The sequence below is a fragment of the Rana temporaria genome, chromosome 2 (genome assembly GCF_905171775.1).
Source record: "Rana temporaria chromosome 2, aRanTem1.1, whole genome shotgun sequence".
Classification (NCBI taxonomy): Eukaryota; Metazoa; Chordata; class Amphibia; order Anura; family Ranidae; genus Rana; species Rana temporaria.
This window is the reverse complement of record NC_053490.1, coordinates 304,147,989-304,169,035: the sequence shown is the minus strand read 5'-3', so window position 1 is coordinate 304,169,035 and position 21,047 is coordinate 304,147,989. Positions and strand designations below refer to the sequence as shown.

At 41.6% G+C, this 21,047-nt stretch overlaps 1 protein-coding gene across 2 annotated transcripts; it reads left to right on the top strand.

The window, feature by feature from the left end:
• Window positions 1-3,608: 3,608 nt before the first annotated feature.
• Window positions 3,609-19,913, top strand: C2H1orf216 (chromosome 2 C1orf216 homolog). 2 transcript variants are annotated; one of them, XM_040337315.1, is made up of 3 exons: window positions 3,609-3,807; window positions 11,295-11,360; window positions 17,542-19,913. In XM_040337315.1, the coding sequence occupies exon 3, from the start codon at window positions 17,565-17,567 to the stop codon at window positions 18,405-18,407; it is 843 nt and encodes a 280-aa protein (XP_040193249.1). In that variant the 5' UTR covers window positions 3,609-3,807; window positions 11,295-11,360; window positions 17,542-17,564; the 3' UTR covers window positions 18,408-19,913. The 2 variants fall into 2 exon arrangements, with proteins under 2 accessions (XP_040193249.1, XP_040193248.1); XM_040337314.1 differs by lacking the exon at window positions 11,295-11,360 and having other exon boundaries at window positions 3,611-3,807.
• The last annotated feature ends 1,134 nt before the right edge of the window (window positions 19,914-21,047 follow it).

Here is a 21,047-nt window from a genome sequence, read left to right as displayed (position 1 = left end):
GTAGCGCATCTCATATGCGCTACGCTGCCGTAACTTAGTCAGGCGAGTAGTGTATTCAGAAAGAAGTTGCGCCCGAAGTTACAGCGGCGTAGCGTATATGGGCCGGTGTAAGCCCGCCTAATTTAAAGTAGGCTGGTAGGGGGTGTGTTGTATGCTAATGAATCGTGACCCCACGTAAATGACGCACCTAAAGGACGGCGCATGCGCGTGCATGCTCAGTATCACGTAAAATTTTCTCCGTAAATTACGCCGGCTCAATGTTTAGTCGACGTGAACGTAACCTATGCCCATCCCCATTCACGGACGACTTACGCAAACAACGTAAAATACGACGCTGTTCATACATTTCCGAATTCCATACCTAACATGACTTACCCCTGCTTTATGAGGGGGAAAGTTACGCCGGACCGACGCCTTACGTAAACGATGTATATAGATGCACCGGAAGGAAATACGTTTGTGAATCGGCGTATTTAGGTAATTTGCATATTAGACGCGGAAATCAACGGAAGCGCCACCTATCGGCCAGCGTAGATATGCACCCCAAGATACGACGGCGTAGGAGACTTACGCCGCTCGTATCTTGGCAACCGTGAGGCGTATTTGATTCTATGAATCAGGCGCGAAGATACGACGGCGCACATTCGGACTTACGAAGACGTACGTGAAGATGCGCCGTCGTAAGTCCTTTGTGAATCCGGGCCTATATGTATATATACTATATCTATGGACCAGAGGTGTAACTGAAACCTTAAGGGCCCTGTGCAAGAAACCATGAAGGGCCCCCCCTGGCCCCCTACCAGGGCCCTTCCCACTGATCCCACTGATGGGCCTTTTACTCCAATCGTGGGACCTTTTATCACAGTCCTGCAGGTGGACTGCCAGAGCTCAGTCGCAAAAGTGAAACCTTTGTGACCATGGTAGTTCCACCACTGGTGTCAGTAGTTTTTTTTTTTTCTTGTTTTTTTTTTACCATGTTATTTTTTCACAATTTTAATTGTAATTTTTTAAACATATTTTTTAGGACCCCCGCTGGGGGCTTGGAAAATATCAGGGGTCTAAACAGAACCTACCTTCAGAACAGAGGCAAAACGTTGCTCTTCCTATGTAAACAAGGCAGATCGTCGTTCTGTCACTACAGAAGACATGGATCCTGCATCTCTGCTAAGCAGGGCCACCCATTCATACCTTATAGTTCAAGCATCTCCCCCACAGTAGAAAAGCACTGATCAGACACCAGTGGCGGCACCTCCCTCCCAATCCATGCATATGGCCCCTAATCTACATGCAGGGTGCCAGATGCATGGATTCCAATGTTTTTTTTTTATTTTATTTTTTTATTTTTTTAGAAGCACATGATTAGAACCTGAGGTTCTAATTGGCTTGAAAAAAGGTGGGCTCTAATATTTTCTATTACCTCTCTGATATTCCTCCCGGCCAATCAGGAAGTGGGTCTTGTGACCCCATTGGCCGAGAGAAGAAGGGACTCTATTGGCCGCATAGGAGAAGACGCAGGGGGAAACCGCAGAGGAGAAGAAGCAGGGCTGTGTGTTGTACTGTCGTTTAACCCAGCAATGGGGGGTGTGGCTTTTTACTGACCAAGTGAACAACCGTTTGACTGATGGACCGAGCGAACAGGGGGGTCAGGCACACATTTAACCCTATGATCGACCCTGATGTTAACACCTTTCTTGCCAGTGTCATTAGTACAGTGGTAGTGCATATTTTTTAGACCCAAAAAGTGCCAAAGTGTCGGTTAGTGTCCCGACTGTCTGCCACAATATCGCATTGCCTCTATAAGTCGCTGATCACTGCCATTACTAGTAATAAGAAAATAAATTAAAATATCCCTCATTTTGTAGATGGTATAACTTTTGCACAAACTGATCCATATTATACGCTTATTGGAATTTTCTTTTACCAAAAATATGTAGCGTAATACATATTGGACTAAATTCGTGAAGAAATTAGATGTTTTACTTTTTTTTTCTTTTATTGGGTATGTTTTATAGCAGAAAGTAAAAAATATAGTTTTTTTTTTTTTAATTGTTGGTCTTTTTTTGTTTATAGCGCAAAAATTAAAAACCGCAGAGGTGATCAAATACCACCAAAAGAAAGCTCTATTTGTGGTTAAAGAAGGACATAAATTGTGTTTAGGTACAGTTGTGCACAACCATGCAATTGTATAAAAGTAACTGACAATTGCACTGGCCTGGTCATGAAGGGGGGAGTAAACCTTCCGGAGCTGAAGTGGTTTTAAAGGATATGCATCATAACAGACACAAGGAAGGGGTAGTTGATCCACGGTCCCTTGGGGACCAGGAAAGATTTTTTTCTCCCACTGGAGCCAATTAGATCATGCTTTATTGGGGTTATTTTGACTTGCTCTGGATCAACTGTGGGTATTGGATTGTGTATATGGGGGTGGGGGGTTTTAATATATTGTTCTGGTTCTCTTGAACTAGATGGGCTTGTGCCTTTTTTTTAACCTCACTTAGACCTCATACACACTATACAACTTTTTTGTTTCTGATTTCCTTTAGATTTACCAAAACCATGTAGTGCAAGGCCCTTACTGATTGCATATAAATCGAAACTCTTAGGCCCCTTTCACACTGGGGCGTTTTTCGAGCGTTATTCGAGCGAAGCCTCATCTGCAATCCCAATGTGCTGGTAAAGCACCGCTAAGACCCTAACGTTTTAGAGCGTTATTGCAGTGCCTCAGTGTGAAAGGGTAAGGCATTTTTACAGCGCTTTCAATTCATTTTAATGGAAAGGGGTGTTTTTGGAGCGTTTTTTTTTCAGCGCCCAAAAGCTGCTCCAAAGATGCTGCTTGCGGGACTTTTCTCAACGCCCCGCCAGTGCAACGCCTCAGTGTGAAAGGGTAAGGCATTTTTACAACGCTTTCATTTCATTTCAATGGAGAGGGGCATTTTTTAAGCGTTTTTTTCAGCGCCCAAAAGCTGCTCCAAAGATGCTGCTTGCGGGACTTTTCTCAACGCCCTGCCAGTGCAACGCCTCAGTGTGAAAGGGTAAGGCGTTTTTACAACGCTTTCATTTCATTTCAATGGAGAGGGGCGTTTTTGGAGCGTTTTTTTCAGCGCCCAAAAGCTGCTCCAAAGATGCTGCTTGCAGGACTCAGTGTGAAAGGGTCCATTGAGATGCATGGAGAGCGTTTTATGAGCGTTTTAATAGCGCTATTTTTAACGCTAAAACACTGTAAAAACGCTTCAGTGTGAAAGGGGTCTAAAGGTTTGATCTCATATTATAGGGTTTTGGTAAATTTAAAGGAAAAAATCGACAGAAAAAAGGTATAGCTGTATCCAGCTTAATTATGTAACTAAGACAGACACAGTTATTGGATGTGTGAAGGTAAGGAAAGGGTTTAGGTGGGACACAGGGGTTAGCTCAGTAAATGGTTAATGTACTGTACAGAATGTAAGAAAGGGGAATTACAATACAATGGGGTGGATTTCTAGAAAGAGTAGGTTCAGCACATTGTCTATTGTGAGCAGAATTAAAGCAAATGCCATGATGTAGATTCTAGAACCTGAAGCACTGTCTGTGCTAATACCAGGAGCAAACCCAGAACAATGAGTGTTCTTGTAGGAAATGAGGAGTGTTAGGAAAGCTGTCAGCTGTCAGTGTATGTACAGGAGCTGCCTCTTCCATTGCTCCAGTCCATAGGAAGTGTGTAACCATTGACGCTTTCCTGTCTGCTAAGGAAAACCTTTCCCTTCCTACAGCTGGAGCAGGAGGAGAGCAGCCTGCATTCCGAGCACAGAGGGGACACCACACAGCTAGACGGTAGGTCTGCTTATATCTCTGCCTCCGACATTGTCTGCCAGGGCACAGGGCACTCATACAGGGAAGCTGGCTCATGGACACAGATCTGGGCACTGCTGTAGCCATGCCAGTGTTTACCTGCTTACCAGGATGTGTACAATCATAGCAGTATACATTGCTTTTTTACTATCTATCTATCTATCTATCTATCTATCTATCTATCTATCTATCTATCTATCTATCTATCTATCTATCTATCTATGTATGTATGTATGTATGAATCTATCTATCTATCTATCTATCTATCTATCTATCTATCTATCTATCTATCTATCTATGTATGTATGTATGTATGTATGTATCTATCTATGTATGTATGTATGTATGTATGTATGTATGTATGTATGTATCTATCTATCTATCTATCTATGTATGTATGTATGTATGTATGTATGTATCTATCTATCTATCTATCTATCTATGTATGTATGTATGTATGTATGTATGTATGTATGTATGTATCTATCTATCTATCTATCTATCTATCTATCTATCTATCTATGATACAATGATCTATCCATCCATCTATGATACAATGATCTATCTATATCTCTCTCTCTCTGTCTATCTATTAAACAAGGATCTGTCTATCTATCTATCTAGATTTTCTGCATTTGTGTACAATTAAATCAGTGCGATGATATACTATATATCTGTCTATCTATCTATCTATCTATCTATCTATCTATCTATCTATCTATCTATCTATCTATCTATCTATCTATCTATCTATTTGCTACAACTATCTATCTATCCGATACAAGGATCCATCTATCTATCTATGATACAAGGATCTATCTATCTATCTATCTATCTATCTATCTATCTATCTATCTATCTATCTATCTATGATACAAGGATCTATCTATCTATATATCTATCTATCTATGATACAAGGATCTATCTATCTATCTATCTATCTATCTATCTATCTATCTATATCTATTAAACAAGGATCTGTCTATCTATCTATCTAGATTTTCTGCATTTGTGTAAAATTAAATCAATGTGATAATATACTATATATCTGTCTATCTATGCATCTATCTACCTATGATACAATGATCTATCTATCTATCTATCTATCTATCTATCTATCTATGATACAAGGATCCATCTATCTATCTATCTATCTATCTATCTATCTATTTATCTATCTATCTATCTATGATACGAGGATCTATCTATCTATCTATTTATATATGATACAAGTATCTATCTATCTATCTATCTATCCGATACAAGTATCTATCTCATATAAGGATCCATCTATCTATGATACAAGGATCTATCTATCTATCTATCTATCTATGATACAAGGATCCATCTATCTATCTATCTATCTATCTATCTATCTATCTATCTATCTATCTATCTATCTATCTATCTATCTATCTATCTATCTATCTATCTATCTATCTATCTATCTATGATACAAGAATCTATCTATCTATCTATTTATATATGATACAAGTATCTATCTATCTATCCGATACAAGTATCTATCTCATATAAGGATCCATCTATCTATGATACAAGGATCTATCTATCTATCTATCTATCTATCTATCTATTGATATATGATACAAGGATCTATCTATCTATCTATCTATCTATCTATCTATCTATCTATCTATCTATCTAAGGCTGGCCATACATTATACAATTTCTTTCTTCAATTTTCCTTTAGATTTACCAAAATGATATAATATGAGAGCAAACCCTTTATTTGTATGCAATCAGGTAGGCCTTTGCACTACACAGTTGAAGGTAAATCTAAAGGAAATTGAATAAGAAGATTGTATAATATATGGTCAGCTTAAGATAAAAGGATCTATCTATCTAGCTATGATACAAGGATATATCTATCTATGATACAAGGATCTATCTATCTATCTATCTATCTATCTATCTATCTATCTATCTATCTATCTATCTATCTATCTATCTATGATACAAGGATCTATCTATCTATGATACAAGGATCTATCTATCTATCTATCTATCTATCTATCTATCTATCTATCTATCTATCTATCTATGATACAAGGATCTATCTATCTATCTATGATATAATGATCTATCTATCTATCTATTTTTCTATCTATCTATCTATGATACACGGATCGATCTATCTATGATATCATGATCTATCTATCTATCTATCTATCTATCTATCTATCTATCTATCTATCTATCTATCTATCTATGATACAAGGATCTATCTATCTATGATACAAGGATCTATCTATCTATCTATCTATCTATCTATCTATCTATCTATCTATGATACAAGGATCTATCTATCTATCTATGATATAATGATCTATCTATCTATCTATTTTTCTATCTATCTATCTATCTATGATACACGGATCTATCTATCTATGATATAATGATCTATCTATCTATCTATCTATCTATCTATCTATCTATCTATCTATGATACACGGGTCTATCCAAGATACAAGAAGGTTACAGCACACAGAGAGCATACATTATTTGCTCCTATTAAAGAATGACCAAGCAGCCTGTCTTTGTAATCACTGACCTGCTCTATGCAGTAGTATATAAATACAATTTTTCTCTCAGGTTTACTGATTCAGTGCAGAAATGCAATTATCAGTGTCTGAATATATGTATTATATTATATTTCAGTTGCAGGGTACAGAATTATGGAATGCACATATGGTTTTCTGCATGTACAATGTGGAGCCTGGTTCAAGGACATCATATTGCTACCTGATTCTGTGTATGTTACACAGCTAGGCATAGCTAGGGCAGCCTTCATTCACTAATGCGGCATGGCGTGCCATCTGTGTCCATTCTTCTATAACAAGATGTGAACACCTTTGCTTAGTGCAGAAGATGAAGTGATTAGTGTATATGCAGCACATACAGCTAGGAATGCAGGAAGCTGTACATCTGCTGGTCGCTGTCCTTCAGCACCACACAATCACTACAGGAAGGAGCCACCCCTTCCTTCTGTATACAGGCAGAGCTGGGATGGAGCTTTGTAGTCACTCATAACCTACATCCTGCCTCACTGGACAACAAATCAGCCATCATACTGCTGTAGCTAACATCAAGTAGAGGCAATTATAACATACATTACAGTGTGAACCTCATGTAAAGCACTGTGCTACATAAATCCTGTATAATAATATCTGAACCTCATGTAAAGCGATGCGCAAACTGTTAGCTCTACATAAAAACTGTTTTTTAATAATAATGTAGCTGAATGTCATGTAAAGCTTTTTGCAAACTGTTACTGCTACATAAATCATAATAATATTATATTTGAACCTCATGTAACGCGCTGCACAAACTGTTGACGCTGAATAAACCCTGCATAATATTAATGTATCAGTGTGACAGTATTAAACACTGACTTTATTCGCTCATATACTACTACCGTAATCATATTTGAATGTTCAGAATGTTTTCCCACAGTGTGTTATTTTTAGGTACCATTTGGACATAGAAGCTATCATTTTTCCTTAAAGCGATACTAAAGTCTTGTTTTTTTTTCCTTTAAAAATAACAAACATGTTATACTTACCTGCTCTGTGCATTGGTTTTGTACAGAGCAGCCTGAATCCTCCTCTTCTCGGGTCCCTCGACGGCACTCCTGGCCCCTCCCTCCTGTCAAGTTTCCCCACAGCAATTTGCTTGCTATGGGGGCACCGGAGCCGAGCCGCTGCTCTGTATTTCCATTTGGACGTGGAGCCATGGCTTGGCCCCACCCTCTCTCTCTCCTCATTGGCTCAATGACTTTGATTGACAGCAGTTTAGAGCCAGTGGTATCCGCTGCTGTGTCTCAGCCAATAAGGAGGAAGAGTCCAGGACAGCTGAGTCTCTCATGCAACATTGCTGGACAAAGATGGGGCTCAGGTAACTGTTAGGGGGCTCAGGGGGACTGCTGCACACAGAAGGCTTTTTTATCTTAATGCATAAAATGCATTAAAATAAAAAAAAACCTTCTGCCTTTGGAACCATTTTAAAGTGGAAGTAAAGTCTTTTTTTCTGGTACAATGATTTTTATTGAAATATAAAAGAGATAACAGTTGTGAAATTCCGACACAGAGGATATGAACAATAGACACAATGTAGGATTTTACATAAAAACACAGACAAAACGTGCCATAGAGTTTAGACTATTAACCAACAATGACCCTTCAACCAGGACCAGGAGTCAACACGAAGTGTCTGAGCCCTAAGACTCAGGGCCTGAGGTGGGTTAGGGGAACAAACTTATCCACTTACAATTGGGGTGAACAAAACCTCAACCGAACATACAAACGAAAGGGGAAAAAAGGGGGAAATTAATTGAGGAAGGGGGTGAGAAAAGGGAAGGGGGGACAGGGTGACAGGAAGAGGAGCGAGGGGAGAGTTTTATCACCCTTTCTTCTTCTACTCTCCTTTCCATCTCCCCTGGCTCCTCTTCCTGTCACCCTGTCCAAGGAAAGGTGGAATGAAAGGAAAGGGAAGCTTCCCCAGGATGGGGGGTGAAGAAGGTTAATTAGAGAGGCCTAGACTGGTCGGGTGTAAGGTTGGAAGAGTGCAAGACCACCACAGGGCCCACAGTAAAGTATTTTTCAACTATAATAAGACTTACTTGTAGGTACAGTGAGTATTATCTTTTTAAAGGCCACGGTTTACTACCGCTTTAAAGGGTAACCTTGTGGAAAAAAGATAAATATAAACAATATAGCATATATAATTTCTAGACATGCCATTTTGTAATTTAGGCTCCATTCAAGTGTGTGCGACTCCAAAGTTGTGCGATTTCCATCGCAACTTTCCATTGCAACTTTGATGCGACTTTGGCTTTGACAATTACACAACTGTCTCATTGATAAAGTTAAGATGCGACTTTCATGTGATATTTGAGAGTTTACATTGCAGTCTACGGCGCTCAAGTCACATAAAAGTCACATCAAATTAGCGCGGGAACCTTTTTAAAGTCTTTGGAACTTTAAGTAGCTTAGATTTGAACGGCTTCCATTAAAATACATAGCTTGCAACTTGTCATGCGACTTTAAAGTATAACTAAAGGCAAAACTCTTCCTCTATCCAAAATAAAAAAAAGTTTTGCCTATAGTTCTTCTTTAAGGGGTTGATTTACAAAAGGCAAATAGACTGTGCACTTTGCAAAGTGCAGTTGCACTCTGCAAGTGCAGTTTCTCCAGAGCTTTGTAAATGAGGTAAAACTTCACGTTACAAAGAATACCCAATCACATTTAAGGAAAATAAAAATAAACAGCATTTTTGTTTGCACAGTATTGGATGATGGAAGTCAGCAGAGCTCTCTCTCAGTTACTAAGCTCTGGAGCAACTGCACTTTCAAATGTGCACAGTCTATTTTAGGGTAACCAGGCGTCCCTGGTTTCCGGGGACAGTGCCCGGATTGAGGACAGTGTCCCCAGATCTGTCCCCAAATTGGAGGGGTCATACTTCATATTTGTGATCAAATGCCTGACGAAGGGGCCCCACGTGGCTCCGAAACGTTGCACTCTCTTTGTGTTTTGATCATGCAATAAAACATCCGTTTGGACGCTATTCACATTGTTCCATGGTGTGCTGGCAAATATTTATACTCTAACGTATACCAGTATCCAACTGGTTGTTGCTACGAGCACCCAAACCCAAGGGCGGATCCAGGAAAGTGTGCGATGGGAATATGAAGTATTCCCGTTGTTCCATGGTGTGCTGGCAAATATTTCTACGAATTGGAGGGGTGGTGCCAGGTGCAGGTCGATCCTGGGCGGGTGCTGAGGCAGAGGCGGGGGGTGCCACTCACTGTGGGGTGTGTCAGGCTGCCATCTCCCACTGTGTCAACTTCAGTTTGATTCGCCCTCACACAAGTCCCGCCTCCTGTTTTTTTCCTTTGACAGACAGCACACTTGTCCAATGGACATGTGTGCTATCTATCATAGGTAGGAACTGTCCAGGAGGCGGGACCTTTGTGATGGCGGGTGCCTGGCGAATCAAATTAAAGTTCATACAGTGTGAGATGCCCAGCCTCACACACTCCCCCAGTGAATGGCACCCGGGCCGACTGCCCAGGATCTGTGTGATGATCCGGCTGTTTTCGGCAAAACACTGGCTGTCTTTTCCTATCTGATTCTGCACACGTGAGGCTGCATTGCTGGGCACACGTGAGGCCACATTGCTGGGCACATGTGAGGCTGCATTGCTGGGCACAGGTGGGGCTGCATTGCTGGGCACTGGTGGGGCTGCATTGCTGGGCACAGGTGAGACTACATTGCCTTTCACTCTGCGCTCCACCAGTTCTTCAAGCCTCACTTTTAGATTGCACTACTGCAGGGTAGTCTTCCCGGTCTCGATTGCAGAATGACAGCGGTGAGAGCTGGCGGTGCGGAGGATGGTCTATGTTGAAAGCTTTACCCCGAATGCCTGCATACTTAGATGTGCCTCTGTTAATCATCGACGATGTGAGTAGTTATAAGTTGTACCTTCATTAAATGTAACCATATTGCTACACTTAGAGACGCCTCTTTTCTCTTTTATTCTCTGCAGCTCCTGCTGGATTTTGTTTCTAATCCCCTATATGGGGGCTGCCATTTGTGGATGGACATTTTATGGTTACACAACCAATCACATTGCTATAATCTTTTTATATGGACTATAAACTGAAAGACCTATGAATAAATGGTTGTGGGACGTATCATCTGAGTTTCCATGATTTCTTATGGGGAAATTCACTTTTATATACAAGTGCTTTAGGTTACAAGCATGTTTCCTGAACGAATTATGCTTGCATCTTGCAGAAGACCATTTTCAGGCAAACAAATCAATACAACCTACCACTAATGCCCCATACACATATGCGAAATTTCCATCGGAAATCGCGAGGGGAAAGCCAAGAACCTGCTCGGGCAGTCTTTCCCCCTACACACGAGAGGTTTTCCCGACAGGAAAACTGCAATAAAGCTTTGGTCTGGAATCCCGGCCGTGTATATGCTCCATTGTAGTTTTTCCCGGCAGGAAAAAAGAGAGCTGGTTCTCTTTTTTTGTCCGGCGCTTTTTGGGCAGTTTTCCCGTCGGATAAACTGTGAGGATATTACACACGGCCGGGATTTCAGGCCAAAAGCTCTCCTCACATTTTTCCCGTCGGGAAAACCGTCAGTGTGTACGAGGCTTAAGTTTCTATCAAAGTAATTTAATTTGTTGATTGCAGGTTTCTTTGATCAGTGTGGAAATTGGTAAAAGTGGTAAAAATTGCCCATGGGCTGCCACGTACAGTATATGGTCACCAGTTCTTTTTATAGGAAAGAATGTTCTTGTTTCATACAACTGATCCCTGTAATACATCTATATTATGGAAGTGTGCATATGCAGTACTTTTTGTGTATTTAGGTTTGTGCTCTATTTTTTAAACCTTGTTTAGGGACGATACCCTCTTTTTTTTCTCTCTGCTTCAGGCATTAGCTGTGAATTCAACATTGTCAGTTCTCCACTTGGGAAAGTAACAAACATATATCTAATAGGTTAGTGCAAAGTGCATTCACCAACAGCAAACAGCTTTCAATTGTTTTGCACTGTCTTATTAATGCTTTTTATTAGAATGGCTTTCCTGTATTTACGGAAAAGCCTTAAAAGAAGCCAAACGTAAAAAGTATGAAATGTTTTACTTAGCTGTACTATAATCCATCATTGCATACTTTCACTGTGGGTACGGCTCAAACTATTTTCCATGTGGTTCAATGTGAAGCCAAAACAGGACCCTTTTTGCTCTTTTGTGTCATTCTCTTTGCAATGGTAAAGGTTTGTGTACTACTTCAATCCGACTTCTAGGCGACTTGTACCCATTGATTTCAATGGAAGTTGCCTCCAAAGTCAGATCACTGTCTTACTGTAACTGAAGCAACATTACAGGAAGAGAAAATTGTTTTCTCAGGCAAACCCCTCCCTCCCACAGAGTTGATTATTGTTTGATTAGCCACTGGAAAGTCGCCTGTCCTGGAGGCGACTTGAAGTCGCCTTGTAAGTTGCCCCAAGTCGCGCTGTGGTGAGCGCCCAGGTTGTGTCCAGGTCACCTCGCAATGTCGCGGTCAGAGTCGTGTTGCCCCTGTGTGAACCGGCTCTGACGGTATTTTGTTTTTTTAAATGGTACCCCAACACCCTAAGGCAATGAACATGCATGCTACAACATACAATTGGCCCTATTTCTTCTGTTAGGGAAAAAAAAGCAAAAGAGTGATGAAATAAAAAGATAGCTCCAAGAGTGAGGGAATAAAATTAGAAGGAGCATTTTACATTAAAATTAGAGGTCGACCGATATATCGGCAGGCCGATATATCGGCCGATATTTGGCCGTTTTGGAGAAATCGGCATCGGCCGATTTTTTTACAAATTAGGCCGATTTTTAACATGGCCGCTAGCGGTGCCATGGCTCCGGAGCTAGGCCGAAGCCGTGGCCTTTCCTGATGCTGTGACCGCGGCGGCAATCCGCCTAGCTTCGGAGCCGCGGCCATCTTGGTACACCCTGCGCGGCAGCCAACCAGAGGGCCTGTAAGAGCCAAACCGGTAACTGCCGGCCCGCGCTGCATTCTGGGGTTTGTAGGCAGAAGCAGGGCGCGCAGCATGTCAGGGGACTTTTTTTTCCAGAGTGGAGGATGTCGGCAGCGGCTGCCGCCAATTGGCTGTTACAGGCCCGCTCTGCCTTCTGGGGATTGTAGGCAGAGGCGGGGCAGCACGTCAGGGCCAGGGACATTGGAACTTTCTTGTGCTGGGAGATGGAACGGAGCCTGGAGCGCTCCGCTGGTGGCAGTGAGGTGGCAGTGAATGACATTGGGCTGTACTGGTGGGCACTGATGTGAGGCACTGATGAGGTGATGCACTGGTTGGCACTGATGAGGTGATGCACTGGTTGGCACTGATGAGGTGATGCACTGGTTGGCACTGATGAGGTAATGCCCGCTGGTGAGATGCACTGGTGGGCACTGATGAGGATATGCGCTGGTGAGATGCACTGGTGGGCACTGATGAGGTGATGCACTGGTTGGCACTGATGAGGTGATGCACTGGTGATATGCGCTGGTGGGCACTGATGAGGTGATGCACTGGTGATATGCGCTGGTGAGATGCACTGGTGGGCACTGATGAGGTGATGCACTGGTTGGCACTGATGAGGTGATGCACTGGTGATATGCGCTGGTGGGCACTGATGAGGTGATGCACTGGTGATATGCGCTGGTGAGATGCACTGGTGGGCACTGATGAGGTGATGCACTGGTGATATGCGCTGGTGAGATGCACTGGTGGGCACTGATGAGGTGATGCGCTGGTGAGATGCACTGGTGGGCACTGATGAGGTGATGCACTGGTGATATGCGCTGGTGAGAAGCACTGGTGGGCACTGATGAGGTGATGCACTGGTGGGCAATGATGGGATGCACTGGTGCATTGGAGGGCACTGATGAGGTGGCACTGGTGGGCACTGATAGACACCAATGAGGTGGCCCTGATGGACACTGATAGGCTAGGTTTTTGGAAATGAGGGGGAAAAAATAAATAAAATAAAAAAATCGGCCTAAAATATCGGCCACAAAAATCGGCAACACATATCGGCCATCGGCCGGCCCGATTTCCAAATATCGGCATCGGCCAGAGAAAAACCCATATCGGTCGACCTCTAATTAAAATACATTAAAAATACATAAATAATAATGGCAGATGATGTCATATCTAGTAAGAAGAGAACATGTTTTCCTGGGAAACATGTTACTGACATATGTATACAGCATGTGATAAATTCTTTACTATCCCCCATACAAAACGAAGGAATTTTGGAAAGAATAACATCTTTAGATAACAGAAACCCCCTTGTTGTAGGATTAGTGACCTATTCTAGTTGGGGAGCGTCAAAGATCCTTGTGGCTATGACATGAACAAAGGTCCTTTTTATAAATTTGATCAGAGATGCTATTTCTGTATCTTAATATTCATGTGACTTTCACATTAAAGGCTAAAAAGTATCTTGTGGAAAATAACTGTTTGATAGCCCTAAATAAACACATGGAACATAAAGACATTCTAATGGAAGTCAGGCGGAACAGTTCACAGATGGCAACCCCGTATATTGTAGCTCAAAATCAGCTTTAGCCAAACATTACCTGTTCATAGTAGTATTTATTATGTTTGGGTATGGTGTCGTTTAAAATTATAATTTTGTTGTAGATACAACATTTGACACAAACCTGGTAAACAATGTTGTTCAAATAAGCAAAGTATCAGTTTGTTATCTATCCTGCCAATACATTTTATAGATTGATATATATTATATGGACTAGGAAAGATGGTGCCTGAGGGACCTGCCAGCTTCAGGGAGAAAGAACCTGGATCTAAAGCCTGGGCTGAGGAAAAGCCTACCTGGGCCCTGGAGCGTGAGTTCATAACATAAATAGGGGCATTTATTAATTGTAGCAAGCAATGCCAAACGGGAGCAGAGCGACAGGTCATGTGATAGATTTATTGCTTGTTTGGCTGTACAGTGCAGATTGTTTTCCAGTCCTGTGACCTGTTGGCTGATGTCACAGAGGCGGTCCAGGCGGGGGAAAGATCGCAATCTTATGCTCGGGATCCGCTCACATGCCTGGACCAGGACTCATCTCAGCCTGAGATGGCCGCTCCCGTCCCCTCCACAGCCCAGTGTTTCAGTGAGCATGGGGGCAAAGCAGAGAGCCAGAGGCTGACAGTCACCAGCTCTTTGCTCAGGGAACACTGGGAACTGAGTGATCAACAGTGTTTGATTACTCGGTTCTCCGCCTTGCTGAGCTGGCGGGAGGACAGATGCAGCATCCACCAACGTAAGCATGATTAAAAAAAAATTCCCATACCTGACATCTCCCCTTTCCTGCTATCTGACCCACATGACATTTAGGCCTCATTCACATGAGCATATGTGTCCATGCCCAGTGGGGACTGCATGGGGATGCATGGTATTCTGTGCAGGCAGTCCATTCAAAATCTATTTGGAAGCAGCAGCTGCATGAACATAGTCGAATGTCAAAATGTAATAAGCAGACAGGAAAGGATGCATGTATCCGAACGCACAGTGTCTGCATTCGGAACTGTCCACCCACTTCTATAGGTAAAGCTCTCTGGTGGATGCAGATGCACAAAAAAGTGGCACAGCATACAGGACCTGTCTCAGCGACTGTCTGAATGAGCCCTTGGGGGAATTTATCAAAGCTAGAGCAGACAGAATTTTGAGCAGCTGTGCATGGCAACCAATCAGCTCATAGCTTTCATTTTCAAAGCTGAACAAGCTGATGATAGAAGCTGATTAGTTGCCATGCTCAGCTGTTCCAGATTCTGACTGCACCAGTTTTGATAAATTCCCTTCACTTTGTTTTACATTTCCTACTCCAGTCCTGACTGCTGCATTCTAAGTACAGCACATTCTTTGTTAAAGTGGTTGTAAAGACTCAAGCCTCTCACACACGCTCGATTTTCTCGGCAAGAACCAGCAAGAAAACTGCTGGCAGACCTTTCTTGCTGAGTATACCATTCAGGTTTCTCGTCAAGAAAACTGCATAAAATCTCGACGAGAAAAATAGAGAACCTGCTCTCTATTTTCTCGTCGTGATTCTCGGCAGTGTTTTCCTGCCGAGAAACCCGAGAGTGTGTATACTTACCTGTCTCTGTGGAAACCCGCGCATGCTTGAAATGACTTTGTCGCATGCGCGGTAGCTTCCTAGGCATAGGTAGGGTATAGCAAGATGGCGGCGGCGGCGGCATCGAATGTTACAAGCGCATGCTCGTCATAGTCGATGATGTCACAGCGTTCGTTCCATTCAAAAGAACTGTGGTTCTTTTGAATGAAGTGTCTGTACACTCGGCCGGCAAGAGATTCTTGCCAAGAATCTTGTTAGGAAAAACTAAGTTTTTTTCCTGACGAGATTCTGGGCTGTGTGTACAGGGCTTTATTCTATGCATGAAGGTAAAAAACCTTCTGTGTGCAGCAGCCCACCCAGCCCCACCTAGTACTTCCCTGAGCCCCCTCTCAATCCAGCGATGTCCATGAGAGTCTTGGCTCTCCAGGGTCTCGCACTCCTGATTGGCTTTTGGCAGCAGCGGGAGCCATTGGCTCCTGCTGCGATCAATCACAGCCAGTGAGCCAATCAGGAGACGGAGTGGGCCAGAGTGCGCCTGCTTGGATGCCCCTATAGCAAGCTGCTTGCTGTGGGGGCAGCTGGAAGGAGGGAGGGGCGAGAGACCTGAGAAGAGGAGGACCTGGGCTGCTCTGTACAAAACCAATACACAGAGCAGTATAACATGTTTGTTTTTAAAAAAAAAAACAAGACTTTAATATCTCTTTAAGGTTAGCTGTGTGTAGTAAAGGATATGCAATAAAACAGTTTTATTTTATTAAAATTAGTGTACTGAGGTTTGTACAGTCTGTTACATACTCGCTTGTGGCACAGTCATTAAAGCATATGATCATTTAAGCCCCTCCCACTGTTGAGGCAATCTGACCACACACGCAGTTTTGGCACAGCGCCGCTATTATTTTGGGCTGAAATATTTCACTTTGGAGGTTTTATTTGTAGGTAAGAATTCTGTGTTTGCCCAATGGCTTTTACTGAAAGTGGATCTTCAGCCTATTTTTAAAGTACATAAAGTTTCATACTTTTGGCTCTGTATGCCACCAGAATAAAATTAAAACAAAACATTCCAAATTAATTTGAAATGCAGACTTTCAGCTTTAATTCAATGGGTTGAAAAAAAATATCAAGTACACATTTTAGGAACTGCAACCATTTTTATACACCTTGTTTTCAGGGGCTCAAATGTAATTTAGACAAATTAATATAATCTAAATAAAATGTTAATTTTTAATATTTTGTTGAGAATCCTTTACTGGCAATGACAGTCTGAATTCTGGAACCCATGCACATGCACATTACCAAAGACTGGTTTTCTGATGCTTTGCCAGGCTCTAACTCCAGCTGTCTTCAGTTATTCTTTGTTTATGGGTCTTTCTGCCTTTAGTTTTGCCTTTAGCAAGTGAAGTGCATGAAGTGCATGCTCATTTGGGTTGAGATCGGGTAATTGACTTGGTCATTGCAGAATATTCCACTTTTCCTTCAAAAGCTCCATGCATTGCTTGAAAGCAGAAAGTAGGGGTCTGAAGGAGGACCAGAGGAGGACTGGAGCTCTCCTGAAGCTGCAGGAGAGGTGCGAGGGCCACATGAAATGGCCTGGAGGGCCAGATTTGGCCCACGGGCCTTGTGTTTGACACCTGTGCTCTAGTGGGTTGGTATGCCTGGGTTGGTATTTTCTGTTTTTTCTATTAAAACAAACTGTGAAAAACAAAACAAAGACAGCTGTATGAATTATACTCCAAAACAGATTGGGTGAATCACTGATGTTTAATGTTTTACTCATCTACTGTATACTCATTAATCTGACAAAAAGTCCAAAAACAAACAGTGAACAGGCACAACACATTGTTGAAATATCTTACAATTTCATTTATGAAGAATTATGCTAGTGTACAATACACTTAAACAAATAGAAAACAGCTTTTCTCCCCACACATCATTGGTTTGTTTAGGCATCATTCAATTGTATTTTTGTCTGCAACTATAATGTACTCATTTTTGGGACATGCAGTTTTTCATGATGAAACAACTAACTTCCATAAATTTGTTGTTTGCCCAGGTAAAAGAACGGACTTGTCTGAGATGTTTGCCATACAGAAATCTGAGGCCAGTGCTCATCAGTCTCCATTTTATGAGCCAAAATCTTTGGGAAGCCTTCCATTCGCCAATGTGAAGGACAGGAAGCAGGATACCAACTTTAATATTCTGGAGGAGGCCTACGATAAGAATGAAAACTGGAGGAAGGATAAGAGGGAAGGAGATGACAGAGAAGAAAAATGTAATGAGGAAGAGGACAAACTAGCTGTAGAAGACAATAGGACACATCAAAAGAAAATAGTGATGGCACAGTTGAAAGTTGCTAGATCTGAAGGGATTAGTTTGTCTTCATCAGAGGAAGAGGTTAGGAGCCCACCTGAAGGTGCAGAAATTATGCAGCTGGGAGGGGATACACCTAAAGATAAACCAATTGGCTGTAATGAATGGGCCAGTTCACCACTAGAAGACAATGGTTATGCTAGCAGTTCACTTAGCATTGATAGTCCTGACAGTATCACCAATGACGCATGGGATGAAGTTAATACACCAGTCCCAACATCCACACAGCAAGAAGCTCCTGAAATAGAGAACTCTGATGATGAGTCCTCAACAGATTCGGAATCTATTACACAAACACTAACTGAAGCCTTCCAAAGTCTGCAGGACAAGGAAAAACTAAAGGAGTTAGAAAAGGAAAAACACCATGCACAGTTAACTATGTATAGACGGCTGGCTCTCCTAAGATGGATCAGAGGCCTCCAACAACGGGTTAAGGATCAGCAGAACAGGCTTCAAGAAAGCTTTGACACTATTCTTGACAACCGCAAAGAGATCTTGAGATACATCCAGCATGGCTACAATAAATCACCTACTAAAGAAGCAGCATGAGCATTTTAAGAAGATAACACCATGCCTCTTCTATATCAGTTAAACTACATCTTTCATCCCAAAGTTCTTTTGACCTTCAGACAGAGAACAGAAAGAAGACCACAGGAATGAAGGAAAACAAAGAATAGAAGGATCTTTGTCATCCTGTTAAAATATGAATGTCTTCTATGATAGCTTACAACTGTTTCATCTAGAAATAACACTAGTTGTGTTTATTCATTTGTGTTGCAATTTGCAGTACATAATGAACTGTAAAGTGGTAAAGAGTCCTAATTGTCAAAATTGTTTAATTTGTATTGACGAATACATGTAAAAAGAGTAAAATTAGCAGTGAATTCACACATGGGATCTATCATTCAAAAAGGCATGTATTGTCTCCAGACAAAGTTTTTCAGTGTGTGAAACATCTTGTCCAAAAGTGTTCTAAGCATAGTTGGTGTTTATCTGCCTACTGTTCATTAAAAGAAAAGTCTTGATCTAAGTATTAAGTAAAATATGTTAGCAAGATCCAACAGACAAATGTATGCTTTTGATCATTTTATATGTGATATAATTTTGAATATTTTATATGTTTTGGTCTAGTACATGGCCGTGATCTTGTTCAAATACAGGAAAAGTTAGCACAGAGGAGGAATCACAGAATCAGACAAGCAGATTTGATCTTTTAACTTGGGTTCTTTACTTATTATTATTGTATTGAGGAGCAGTAGTACCCAAAAAGTTTGCCTTATCTCCAGGAGAAAATGACTGTTATAGACATGAACCTAAATATTTTAGAGCTTAGATCTCTAACAACCTTTTATTTTGGGCCCTGTCCCTCCTGTTTAAAAAAAAAAGCTACGTCCATATCCCAGAAGGCTTCAAAGTACTGGTGACAACCTTCTCGCCTTGGCCTTAGTAAAAATGCTAGCTAGGGGACAGGTTGGGCTTAAAAAAAAAGGGACTAGAAAAGAAAAAAAAAATTACTTGCCATTTTACATTGCATGGGTGAAGGTGGGGGAGTAACTTTAAACATTTACCCTTCTAGTCCTGGCACTTCCTTTTACATATGACAAAACTCACCCACTGCTTTACATTGAAGTGGTGGCATTGTCAACCTGCTGTATAGCTTCAGGCTGCCCAAAAGACTGTTTAGCTAACAGGAGGGGAGAAGATTGGAAAGTGACATTACTGGAAGCAACACCCTTATTAACACTATCACCAACATACCACTCCCCAGTTCCCAGAAAGACATTATCATTCTTATCATGGTAAAAATATACATTAGACTATCTAATTTAACCAGTTGATATATATTTTACTGGATGGCTGTAAACATCCAGATGCTGCTCCTGTCCATACCCTATGGACAGGACTATGGCTGGTGTTGAATGCTTGTTATTCATTATCTCTCACAAAAAAAGTTGAAGCTTGTTAGGAAGTCTCTGTGCAAGCTATTTAATCTATACCTCTTCAAATTCTCTCTTCCATCTTCATAGTAAGGTAAAAGGATCTTCAATTATTTTATCAATTGCATTCACATTTAACCGTGGAAGAAACCAAATAACTATAGTTTGAAAAAGCATACAAAACCAAAATATATTAATTCATCTTCCATTACATTCATCTTCCGGAAATACAAAAGTCCCTGACTATGCTAGCAATGATATTGCCTTTCTGCTAATTTATTTTAAATGAGATTCTGTTCATTAGCTACAAATATCTATAACAATTTAAAATGCCTGGAAGGAGAACTATGGGCCAGATTCAGGTACATTTACGTTGCGCAGCAGCGGCGTAACTTATCCCATTTACGTTACACCGCCGCAAATTTACAGCTTAAGTGCCTGATTCACAAAGCACTTACCTGTAAACTTGCGGCGGTGTAACGTAAATCCCGACTAATTCAAATGGGGCGGGCACCATTTAAATTAGGCGCATTCCCGCGCCGAACGTACTGCGCATGCTCCGTCCGTCAAATTACCCGACGTGCATTGCGCTAAATAACTTCGCAAGGACGTCATTGGTTTCAACGTTAACGTAAATCGCGTCCAGCGCCATTTACGGACGACTTACGCAAACGACGTGATTTTTCAAATTTCGACGCGGGAACGACAGGCATACTTAACATTGGCTAGTCCACCTAGAGGGCAGCCTTAATTTTACGCGGCGTATCTCGACGGAAACGACGTAAAGTTAGAGCGACGGGTAAAGCGTAGGTTCGTGAATCGCCGTAACTAGTCATTTGCATATTCTACGCCGACCGCAATGGAATCGCCACCTAGCGGCCGGCCTAGAATTGCATCCTAAGATCCGACGGTGTAAGTCAATTACACCTGTCGGATCTTAGGGCTATCTATGCGGAACTGATTCTATGAATCAGCCGCATAGATACGACAAGCGTATCTCAGAGATACGACAGCGTATCAGGAGATACGCCGTCGTATCTCTTCTGTGAATCTGGCCCTATGTTACTATTTACAACAAATCTAACATTTATTTTTATGTATGTCGAGAGATATGGGAACATACAGTAAAGGAAATGCAATAGGTATCACAGACAATTACAGTTTGTGTTTCTGTTTTTCTTTTTTTCCAAAAATGCTGAATAATATGTCTATGTGTTATTTTTGCTGTCAAATAAATCACAGATTTACCCTA

Bases quoted from the DNA above. Each gene is read 5' to 3' on its own strand.
- C2H1orf216 (XM_040337315.1), top strand. From the start codon at position 17,565: ATGTTTGCCATACAGAAATCTGAGGCCAGTGCTCATCAGTCTCCATTT.